The 12147-nt window shown below is 51.9% G+C and overlaps 1 protein-coding gene across 1 annotated transcript in view; it reads left to right on the top strand.

Annotated features, from left to right (window-relative positions):
- The window catches only part of agxta (alanine--glyoxylate and serine--pyruvate aminotransferase a), a 50190-nt gene that overhangs the window by 15509 nt on the left and 22534 nt on the right, over window positions 1-12147 (top strand). The window contains exon 3 of the mRNA XM_038816511.1: window positions 11485-11549. Within this exon, the coding sequence (XP_038672439.1) occupies window positions 11485-11549 (65 nt within the window). The remainder of the gene's footprint in view (window positions 1-11484; window positions 11550-12147) is intronic.

The raw sequence follows: 12147 nt of genomic DNA, 5'->3' as shown, positions 1-12147 counted from the left end.
GGCCTTGACGTGCGTGAAAGCGGCAGTCCTGGGGTGACCGAACACAATCCAGTGTTGGAGGCCCGCAAGTCCAGTCTGAACGCTTTTTGAGATGAGGGTGTCCCGTGGCACATGCACAGATGGGAACAGACCATCCTTGCCAGAATGATCAGGTAAAGATGCGTGTGATTTGTACACTGAATGGAGTCTGCCTGGAATGACTTCTGTTGGTCAAGCTGTTTCTGTCCTGCAGCATCAATTATGTTTGTAACTTTGAAATAAATTTCAATCTTTAAAAAAAAAATGGATGCGTCAGGTGAACTTTGTGCCATCTTTTTGTGTGTGTGTATGGCTAGGACTGAAGAGTGCCTGTTATTTCTTATCTCTTTTTTTTTGTTTAACTTGAATTGTGCTATTGTGGGGGTTGTTTATGCAGCTAGTCAACGGGAGCCGAGGTGGGGGATGTCCATATAGTTAGATTAGAGCAGGGGTTAGGTGATAGGATGGTGTTGCTGAGGGGGGGGGGGGGGGGGGGGGGGGGGGGGGGGGGAGTTGTTCTGCTGACGGGGATGGAAACTGGACATGGTAACAGTGAGGAGGTTATGGGTGGTGCCGGCCAGGAGGCGGGCCAGAGGAAGCTCGACACATGCCTGGGGGCTGGCCAAGGAAAGGGGATGGCTGATCGGCAAAAGGGGGGTGGGCCCCCAACCAGGCTGATCACCTGGAATGTTAGAGGGTTAAACATGCCAGTGAAGAGGGCACGTGTGTTTGCGCATCTGCAGGTTCTGAAGGTGAACATAGTCATGCTGCAGGAGGCGAACCTGAAAGTGGCAGACCAGGTTAGGTTAAGGAAGGTCTGGGTCAGTCAGGTCTTTAATTCGGGGCTTGATTCTAAGACGAGGGGGATTGTGATCCTGATTAATAAAAGGGTACAATTTGAGGCGGAGGGCACAGCCGTGGATGGGGGTGGCAGGTTCATTATGGTGAGGGGTAAGCTCGAAGGGGTGAGAGTGGTCCTGGTCAGTGTGTATGCCCCTAATTGGGATGATCTTGGATTTTATTAGGAGGGTGCTAGGGAAGATACCCGACTTGGACTCGCGTAGGTTGATCATGGGCGGGGACTTTAATACAGTCCTGGACCCGAGCCTGGACCGGTCATGTTCAAGAACGGACAGGTTGCCAGCAATGGCAAAGGAACTGAGAGGGTTCATGGAGCAAATGGGGGGGGGGAGCAGATCCATGGAGAATTAGTCGGTCGCCGGCGAGGGAGTTCTCGTATTATCCCCACGTCCACAGTGTATTCCCGAATTGACTACTTTGCGGTGAGTAGGGACCTGCTGGTCAGAATGGTGGGGGCAGAATATTCGGCAATTGCCATATCGGACCATGCTCCGCACTGGGTAGACCTGCAGTGTTGTAAGGACAGCTTTCAGCGCCCACCATGGAGGCCGGAAGTTGGACTACTCGTGGACGAGGCGGTGTGTGAGAGGCTGAGGAAATGCATGTAGAATTAACTGCAGGGGAACGATACTGGAGATGTCTCGGCAGCGGTGCTCTGGGAGGTGCTGAAGCAATGGTGAGAGGGGAGCTGATTTCAATCCGGGCGCACAGGGAAAGGACAGATGGGGCAGAGACGGACCGACTGATTAAGGAAATTCTACGGACGGACAGGAGTTTTGCAGAATCCCCGAGGCCAGAGTTACTCAGGAAACGACAGAGGCTGCAGACCGAATTTGGGGTGCTGACTACAGGCAAGGTTGTAGAGCAGCTTAGAAAGGTAAAAGGTGCGATTTCTGACAGGGGCTGTTTAGCACACTGGGCTAAATCGCTGGCTTTGAAAGCAGACCAAGCTGCCTGCAGCACGGTTCGATTCCCGTAACAGCCTCCCCGAACAGGCGCCGGAATGTGGCGACTAGGGGCTTTTCACAGTAACTTCATTGAAGTCTACTCGTGACAATAAGCGATTTTCATTTCATGAGCATGGGGAGAAGGCCAGTAGAATGCTTGCACAGCAACTGAGGAAGAGGGAAGCGGCTAGGGAAATAGGGAGGGTAGTGGATGGGAAAGGTAATCTAGTGGGTGATCCAGCAGGGCTGAATAAGGTCTTTGGGACTTTTATAGGAAGCTGTACACTTCGGAACCACCTGGGGGACCGGGGGGGATGAGGCGATTCCTGGACGGACTGACCTTCCCAAGAGTGGGTTGGAGGACGGACTGGGGGCCCTGGTCAGGATCAAAGAGGTATTTCGGGGCCTGAAGGTCAAGCAGTCGGATAAAGCCCCGGGGCCGGATGGGTATCCGGTGGAGTTTTACAAAACATTTGCCGGGATAGTGGGGCCGGTGATGGTCAGGGTCTTTAACGAGGCAAGAGACAGAGGGAGTTTACCCCCGACGATGTCGCAGGCCACCAGCTCGCTCATTCTGAAACGGGTTAAGGACCCGGATCTCTTTGATCAATGTAGACGCCAAGTTACTGGCCAAGATTTTGGCGACCAGAATTGAGAACTGTGTACCGAATGTAATTGTGGAGGACCAAACCGGGTTTGTAAAGGGGAGGCAGCTGGTGGCCAACATAAGAAGGCTGCTCAACGCGATCATGATTCCCCCGGAGAGTAGGGAGGTAGAGATAGTGGCAGCCATGGATGCTGAAAAGGCTTTTGACCGGGTCGAGTGGGATTATCTGTGGGAGGTACTAGGACGGTTCGGGTTCGGGGCGGGGTTCATCGACTGGGTTAGGCTATTGTATCAGGCCCCGGAGGCGAGTGTAAGGATGAACAGGACAACATCAGACTAATTTAGACTGCACCGTGGGACAAGACAGGGCTGCCCTCTCTCCCCTCTGCTGTTTGCACTGACCATAGAGCCGCTGGCAATTGCACTGAGCTTCTAGGGGCTGGAAAGGGCTGGTCCAGGGGGAAATGGAACATAGTCTAGTTATACGCGGATGATCTGCTATTATATGTATCGGACCCAATGATGGGGATGGACGATATTATGGCAACCCTGAGGGATTTTGGCCGGTTCTCCGGATACAAACTGAACATGGCTAAGAGCGAGTTGTTTGTAATTCAGGCGAGGGGGCAGGAGAGTAGGCTGAAGGGGTTGCCATTCAGGCTAGTGGGGGAGAGGTTCCGATATTTGGGGATTCAGGTGGCACGGGACTGGGGCAAGTTGCATATGCTCAACCTGTCCCGACTGGTGGAATGAGTGAGGGAGGAGGTCCGAAGGTGGAATGTGCTCCCGCTATCATTGGCGGGGAGGGTGCAGACTGTTAAGATGACGATTCTCCCGCGGTTCTTGTTTGTTTTTCAGTGTCTCCCCACCTTTATCCCGCGGTCCTTCTTTAAGAGGCTGAATAAAATTATTCTGGGATTTGTATGGGCAGGGAAGTCCCCGCGGGTGAAGAAGGTGATGCTTGAAAGGAGCACAGGAGAAGGGGGGCTGGCGTTGCCAAACTTCAGCAACTATTACTGGGCGGCCAACATAGCGATGATAATGAAATGGATGGTGGGTGCGGGGTCGGTTTAGGAGCGGATGGAGGCTGCTTCATGCAGGGGCACTAGCTTAGCAGCCCTGGTCACGGCGCCTCTGCCGCTTCCGCCGGCACGGTACTCCACCAGCCCGATAGTGGTGGCGGCTCTTCAGATCTGGGGCCAGTGGAGGAGGCATGTAGGGGAGGTAAGAGCATCGGTGTGGACCCCAATCTGCGGCAACCACCGATTTGCCCAGGGAACGTGGACGGGAAGGTATCGACTGTGAAGGAGGGCGGGGATTGTGAGGATAGGGGTTCTGTTCCTGGAAGGGAGCTTTCCGAGCATGAGGGCGCTGGAGGAGAGGTTTGGGCTGGCGAGAGGGAACGACTTTAGATACTTGCAGGTGAGGGATTTTGTACGCAGACTGGTGCCGTCCTTCCCACGTCTCCCACCGAAGGGGAGGCAGGACAGGGTAGTTTCTAGGGGAGAGGTGGGAGAGGGTAGAGTTTCAGACGTCTACATGGAACTAATGGGAGCTGAGGATACGCAGACTGAGAACCTGAAGCTTAAGTGGGAAGAGGAGCTCGGGGGGGGGGGGGGGGGGGGGGGGGGGGGGAGAAGGAGGATGGTATTTGGGCAGAAGCCCTGAGCAGAGTAAACACGACCGCAATATGCGCCAGGCTCAGCCTGATCCAGTTTAAGGTCGTGCACCGGGCCCACATGACAGTGACCCGGATGAGCAGATTCTTCGGGCTGGAGGACAAGCGTGCTAGATGCGCCGGAGGGCCGGCTAACCATTTACACATGTTCTGGTTGCGCCCTAAACTCAGGAGTATTGGCATGGATTCGCAGATGTCATGTCCCGGGTATTGAAAACTGGGATGGTAATGAGCCCGGAGGTGGCAATCTTAGGGGTTTCGGAGGACCCGGGAGTCCAGGAAGAGAGAGAGGCCGATGTTCTGGCCTTTGCTTCCCTGGTAGCCCGGTGACGAATACTGTTAGCATGGAGGGACTCAAAGCCCCTGAGAGCTGAGGCATGGCTATCGGACATGGCGAGCTTTCTTGCGGGGTGGGGGGGGGGGGGGGGGGGGGGGGGGGAAGGGAGGAAACGCGGGCTCGCCGTTGAATGAGAGGATCTGCAAAAGTGCTGACAAGATGACGGATGCATGGTGGGGCCGCACTACTTACGGTGGAGATGATGACTGAGGTGATGGTGGTGGAGCTGGAAAAGCAGTTTGCGAGGCACACGGAGGCTTTGAGGAAGGAGATGCTGGTCGCATTGAAGTCATTGGTGGAGGAGGCAATCGCCCCGGTGAGGGTAGCTGTGGCAAAGACGTCGGCCGAGGTGAGAGAGCAGGGTGAGAAGATGAAGGAAGTGGAGGAGGCCGTGTCGCAGCATAGCGACCAGGTCACCTCGATGGGGATAGAGCTGCGGAGAGTGATGGAGGCCAACAGAGGACTCCGAGCAAAGCTCGACGACTTGGAGAACAGCTCGAGATGGCACAATCTGAGAATTGTGGGCTTGCCCGAAGGGACAGAGGGCCCAAGGCCAACAGAGTACTTCGCTAAGAAGTTGGCGGAGTTGATGGGGGAGGGTGAGAACCCCTCTCAGTACGAGCTGGACCGAGCTCATCGGTCATTAAGGCCGAAGCTCAAAGTGAATGAGCTGCCAAGAGCAGTAATTATCTGCTTCCATAAGTACTACATGAAGGAGGTGTTAAGCTGGGCGAAGCGTAAGCGTGAGGTGCAGTGGGATGGTGTTGGAGTTCGGATCTACCAGGACTTGACGGTGGAGTTGGCAAAAAGACGAGCGGAGTTTGGGCGAGTGAAGGTGGCACTGTACAAAAAGGGGGTGCGATTTGGTATGGTATACCCTGCAAAGCTGAGGGTAACATATGATGCCAAAGACTTTTATTTCGAGACAGCGGAGGCGGCTGAGGCGTTCGTGAGGGCAGAAGGCTTGGGACAGATGTGAGGAGTGGAAGAGAGACTGTGGACTGTGGTTGGGGAGCTGGAAAATGTATGAATGATATAACTTTCTTTTAACTGACGTGTATTGTCCGAAGGGACAGAGGGCCCAAGGCCAACAGAGTACTTCGCTAAGAAGTTGGCGGAGTTGATGGGGGAGGGTGAGAACCCCTCCCAGTACGAGCTGGACCGAGCTCATCGGTCATATAAGGCCGAAGCTCAAAGTGAATGAGCCGCCATGAGCAGTAATTATCTGCTTCCATAAGTACTGCATGAAGGAGAAGGTGTTAAGCTTCACATTGTTACAGAGTTCAAGTTATTGGTTGGGTTGATTGGCATTCTGTGTTGCGAAGGTTATATCTTATTTTAGTGAATTGTATGGGTTGGATTGTTGTTTTTGTTTTTTTCTTTCTCTGGGACTGGGTGGGAGGGGACGGTGTACCTTGGCGGGGGGAGCCACCCACGCTAGCTAACTAAAGTCGGCTAGTGAACGGAGGTGAGAGGAGGGCTGCGGACACTGGAGTCTGGTTAGCAGGGTGGTGGAGGTCAACAGAGGACTCCGAGCAAAGCTCGACGACTTGGAGAACTGCTCGAGGGGGCATAATCTGAGATTTGTGGGCTTGTGAGGCGAGCGAGGGGGTGGGGAAGGGATTGATGCTTGGAGATGTTTTCTCGAGAGGAAATATTGAGGGTTTTTTGGGAGGGGGGGGAGAAGGGGTTCAGTGTTTTTTTAGAATTAGAACAGTACAGCACAGAACAGGCCCTTCGGCCCTCAATGTTGTGCCGAGCAATGATCACCCTACTCAAGCCCACGTATCCACCCTATACCAGTAACCCAACAACCCCCATTAACATTATTTTTTAGGACACTAAGGGCAATTTAGCCTGGCCAATCCACCTAACCCGCACATCTTTGGATTGTGGGAGGAAACCGGAGCACCCGGAGGAAACCCACGCACACACGGGGAGGATGTGCAGACTCCGCACAGACAGTGACTCAGCCGGGAATCGAACCTGGGACCCTGGAGCTGTGAAGCATTGATGCTAACCACCATGCTACCGTGGTGCCCCTAATGTTAATAATGGATAGGGGGGAATCAGGCTCATGGGGCAGGGCCCGGTGGTATGATGATGGTAGATAAGAAGGGTGGGGGGGAGGAGGGGGGATGAGAGACCCCCAGTTAGGATAGTCACGTGGAACATGAGGGGGTTAGGAGGTCCGGTCAAGAGGTCAGGGTGCTTGCGCATCTTAAAAGTTTGAAAGCCGACGTAGCAATGCTGCAGGAGACTCACTTGAAGGTGAAGGACCAGGTGAGACTTAAAAAGGGCTGGGTTAGTCACGTGTTTCACTCTGGGTTTGACGGAAGGGCTCGAGGGGTAGCAGTAATGGTCAGCAAAAGATGGAGAAGGTGGTGGCAGATCAGGGGGGTAGATATGTGATTGTGAGAGGGGCGCTGGAGGGGAGGTTAGTGGCGCTGTTAAGTGTATACGGTCCCAATTGGGGGGGGGGGGGGGGGGGGGGGGGGCAGTCCATAAGGTATACTCGCGGATTGACTTTTTCGTGTTGGGGAAGGCTTTGCTGGCTGGGGTTAAGGGGTCAGAATACTCAGCAATTGCAGTGTCAGATCTCCACATTGGGTACATATGGTACTGGAGAAGGGGTGGAAATTAGATGTGGGACTTTTGGGGGAACCAAGGGTTCTGTGACAAAATTGAAAAGGTAATTGAGGAATATGTAGGTTTCAACTGTCTGGGTGAGGTGTCAAAGGCAGTTGTCTGGGAGGCTCTAAAGGCGGTGATGAGGGGGGAGATGATTTTGTTTAAGGCCAGGATGGACAAAGAGGAGAGATTGGAGCGGCAGAGGGTAATAGATGAGATGTTGGAGGTAGATAGGAGTTATGCAGAAGATGGGGACCCAGCGAAGCTGGAAAACAGGAAGGAACTACAGGCGAGCTTTGACCGACTATCGACCAGGAAGGCGGTGTGCCAACTGAGAGGGGCAAGGGGCACAGTGTACGAACATGGAGATAAGGCGTAAGTTAGCAGGTCAGCTCCGGAGGGAAGCAGCGGCGAGGGAAATTGTTCAGGTGAGGGATAGGGCAGGAAAGTTGCTGTTGGCTCCGGATCTGATTAACAAGGTTTTTGAGGAATTTTATGAGAGGTTGTACAGGTCAGAGCCACCTGGGGGAGACCGTGAGATATAGGAATTTCTAGATGGGTTGGAGTACCCGAGGTTAGGGGAGGGAGACAGGGCTACATTAGAAGGAGCGATAATGGAGCAGGAGAAAAGGATGTGATTGGGAGGATGCAGTCGGGGAAGGTGGCAGGGCCGGATGGGTTTCCGGTGGAATATTATAAAAAATTCAAGGATAAGCTGGCACCCCTGGTGGTGGGGATGTTTGAAGAGGCGATAGAGAAGGGGGTGCTGCCACAAGCTTTGGGGCAGGCAAAGATTTCTCTGTTGCTAAAAAAAATAAGGATCCGACGGATTGTGGGTTGACTCGGCCCATATCACTTCTGAATGTGGATGCAAAAGTACTGGCGAAGGTACTGGCGGATAGGCTGGAGGAGTGCCTCCCAAAGGTGATAGGCGAGGATCAGATGGGGTTCGTGAGAGGGAGGCAGCTCTTTTCAAACATTAGAAGGGTATTGAATGTTGTTATGGAACTGGCAGAGGGGAAGGAAACAGAGGTGGTTGTGGCATTGGACGCTGAGAAGACGTTTGATCGGGTAGAATGGGGGTACTTGATGGCAGTTCTGGAGCGGTTTGGGATTGGACCAAGATTTGTGAATTGGGTAAAGCTACTATATAAGGAGCCGGGTGCGAGTGACCGCACAAACAATATCAGTTTGAGATAATTTTCTCTCCACCGTGGGACGAGGCAGGGATTTTCCTATGTTTTCCCAGCTGTTTGCACTCGCGATTGAGCCGTTGGCCATCGCATTAAGAAGTTCGGGGGTATGGAAAGGAATAGTGCAGGGGCTGATAGAGCATAGGGTGCGATTTCTGTTTATTTTTCAATGCCTGCCGATTTTCGTGCCAAAAGCTTTTTTCAGAGAGATTGAGGGAAGGATTTATTTGTTTATATGGGGAGGGAAGGTGGCCAGAGTTAGAAAGGTGCTGCTGCAGAGGGGAAAGCAGGCAGAGGGTTTGGGTCTTCCGAACCTGATGAATTACGACTGGGCGGGGAATGTGGAGAAGGTGCAGAGCTGGGTCAGAGGGGTTGTTCCCGTGGGTCAGAATGGAGGAGAGTTTGTGCAGGGGGTCGGGATTGAAAGCACTAGCAACCCCGCTGCGCCTGATAGTCCCACGGAAGTACTCAGGGAGTCCGGTAATAATAGCTTCTTTGAGAATTTGGAGGCAGTTTCACCAACACTTCGGGTTGGGGGCAGGGTCAAGGGAAATGCCGATTCGGGGGAACCACAGATTTGAGCCAGGGAGGCGAATGGAAATTTTCAGAAATGGGAGGAGAAGGGGATTAAGACACTAAAAGATTTGTTTCTTCAGGGTCGGTTTGCAGGGCTGAAGGAGCTGGAAGCGAAGTATGGGCTGGAGCAGGGGGAGATGTTTAGATACATGCAGGTTCGTGATTTTGCCAGAAAGGAGCTACAGAACATCCCGGAGGAGCCGGCCTCCACGTTGCTGGAGGAGGTGCTGACGACAGAGGGACTGGAGAAGGGAGTAGTGTCAGCGGTTTATGGAGTTATTTTGGAAGAGGAGAAGGCACCACTGGAAGTGATCAAAGCAAAGTGGGAGGAAGAGTTGGGAGAGGATATGGAGGAGGGGTTCTGGTTTGAGGTGCACCGGAGAGTGAATGCCTCCACCTCGTGCGCGAGGTTGTGGCTGATACAGCTGAAGATGGTATATAGAGCACACCTCACGAGGACGAGGATGAGCCGATTCTTTGAAGGTGTAGAGATGCGTGTGAACATTGCGGGGAGGGGCCCCACTAATCACGTTCATAGGTTTTGGACCTGTCCAAAGGTGGAGGATTACTGGAAGGAGATTTTTAGGGTAATTTCTAAAGTGGTGCACGTGAAATTGGACCCAGGGCCCCGGAGGCCATATTCAGGGTGTTGAACCAGCCAGAGTTTGAAACGGGTGCGGAGGCAGCTGTTATAGCCTTCGCCTCGATGAATGCCCGAAGGCAGATCCTGATAGGTTGGAGAGCAACCTCTCCACCCTGTGCCCTGGCGTGGCAGGGGAACCTGCTGGAATTCTTGACTCTTGAGAAGGTTAATTTTGAACTGAGGGGAAGAATGGAGGGGTTCTACAATTCATGGGTATTATTCATTATGCACTTTCAAGACCTGGATAACATCGAACATTAGTTGGGGGGGGGGGGGGGTGGGGGGGTTGGGGGGAGGTGTGCTGGGTGTGTTAATGGCGACTATGGGTGATCCCTAATTCCTTTTTGTCATTTGTTTGTGTGAACATGCGGGCTAATGTTTGGGGTTTGGTGGGAGGATGGGATCATTATTATTGATATGGGGATTGACATATTTGTTACTGATTATTGTTTATTGTTGGTGGGTGTAAATTTGGAAGAAAATGTGAAAAAGGAGAATAAAAATATTAAAGAAATATATAGATAAAAGGCTGCGTCTCTGGGTGTTCTGTGAGAAGGTTGTGAAGAAGGATAGTGAGAGGTTGAGATAGAGTGTTCGCTGTGCTAAAAATATATTAAAGATTTCTGTAAAATAGGTTTAATACTGTTGTTTTATTAGCTATTACTTAGTGATGTGTGCAAACCATTTGAAGTAGTGTAAAATAAACTAGCTTTGTTTCAAATTCATAGCTTGATGTTCTTGTCAACACTATGACTTTTATCCATCTTGGAGAACTATACAAGGAACATCACATTTACCTCTCATACTAGTTGGTAGTCTCTCCCTTTCTGTACATCACACACTTCTACGGTGAAGAGATGGCTCTCCACTTCCGCTGGGCTTAATGTGGTTGTCAGCCTCAACAAAGACTCCCAGCTTGGCTTGCACATTTGGCAGCATCTGCAATCTGCACAGCATGGTAGCACAATGGTTACCAATGTTGCTTCACAGCTCCAGCGGTCCCAGGTTCGATTCCCGGCTTGGGTCACTGTCTGTGTGGAGTCTGCACATTCTCCCTGTGTCTGCGTGGGTTTCCTCCGGGTGCTCCGGTTTCCTCCCACAGTCCAAAGATGTGCAGGTTAGGTGGATTGGCCAATTAAATTGCCCTTAATGTCCAAAAGGGTTAGGTGGGCTGCTATATAAATACACAGACATTCTCCTCTGTTTTTCCTCCCCTCTTCCAGCACTGACTTAAAACTCTTACTTGTCTTCCGTTCTGATGAAAGGTCACCAACCTGAAACATTTATTCCGGCCGGGATTTTCGTCCTTGGCGCCAGAGGGATCTTCTGCCCCCCCCCCCCCCCCTCCCCCCCCGGCCACACTCCCTGGCGGAGGGACGGGTGAGCCACATGAAACACCGCAGACACCGACGGGAGCGGAGGGTCCCACTGGCGGTCAATGGCGAGCTGTCTCTGCCATCGGAAAACACAGCGCAGATGGAGGCCCTCTGCTTCTCCGGATGCTGCCTGACGTGCTGAGTATTTCCAGCATTTTCTGTCCTTATTATTGTAATAACCACGGCACAGCTCTCACTCAGTAGAGCCCTGTTGGCCATGTTACAATGTGGAGATGCCGGCGTTGGACTGGAGTGAGCACAGTAAGAAGTCTTCCACACCAGGTTAAAGTCCAACAGGTTTGTTTCAAATCACTAGCTCTTGGAGCGCAGCTCCTTCCTCAGGTGAGCTGCGCTCTGAAAGCTAGTGATTCAAAACAAACCTGCTGGGCTTTAACCTGGCGTTATAAGACTTCTTACCGGGCCATGTTACTGACTGTACTGCGCATAACCAAAGTGAGTCTGAAGACAACTGAAATCAGACGGCAAATAAGTAAGACATTCAGCTTTCAAAATTTTCAGATTACTCTCAGCTTGACAGTAGCCAGAATATTATGTCACCATAGACAGCTCTAGCAGAAGGCTCTGCTAATGTTTTATCTTTTCACTTTGCATTTAAGGCGGAGATGTCAGGAGATTTGTGATACCTGCCGGACAAAAATTCACCTTGCAAGAAATCGATCAGGTTTGTGTCTGTCTCTTAAATCATTGCCATCAGTTTACTGATTGACTAAAAAGCCAGTTCAGTGGGGTTGGACAGACATGCAGCAGCGTCACCCACTGGCCAGTACATGAGCACATCCAGATCAAAGGAACTGGCTCCCTCACCTTATGCTGTGGCCTTAATGCAGAATTTCTGGCTCAGCAAAGCATTTGTATTCTGATGTGATTATCCAGCTATCAGCCTCTTCCTTCGGGATTCAACAATGGTGACACGCATGAGGGTTTGTAATGAGGACCGGCTGCTCAAATGAGTACAGAAGTTGAGTCCACCTGAACTCACCTGGATAACACTGAACCCATCACTGTTCAATTCACTGAAACTTGAATGATCTGTCACACTCATCAGAGCTGCGGTAACCCATTCTGCCACCTTGATCTGTGAGTAGACAGCTTTCAGCACTCCATCACCTGAGGGCTATTGGAAATGATAGAAACAGAGATATGACAAAGTTACCATGGAACCATTCGTAAACCTTTCCCTTTAAGATTCTCTTGCAGGGTGGCAACAGGATTTGTGGCTCAGAGTTCAGCTCTGATATTGGGGGGGGTTTTAACCCTGA

This window comes from Scyliorhinus canicula, chromosome 13, assembly GCF_902713615.1.
Source record: "Scyliorhinus canicula chromosome 13, sScyCan1.1, whole genome shotgun sequence".
NCBI lineage: Eukaryota > Metazoa > Chordata > Chondrichthyes > Carcharhiniformes > Scyliorhinidae > Scyliorhinus > Scyliorhinus canicula.
This window is presented reverse-complemented; position numbering and strand designations above follow the sequence as displayed.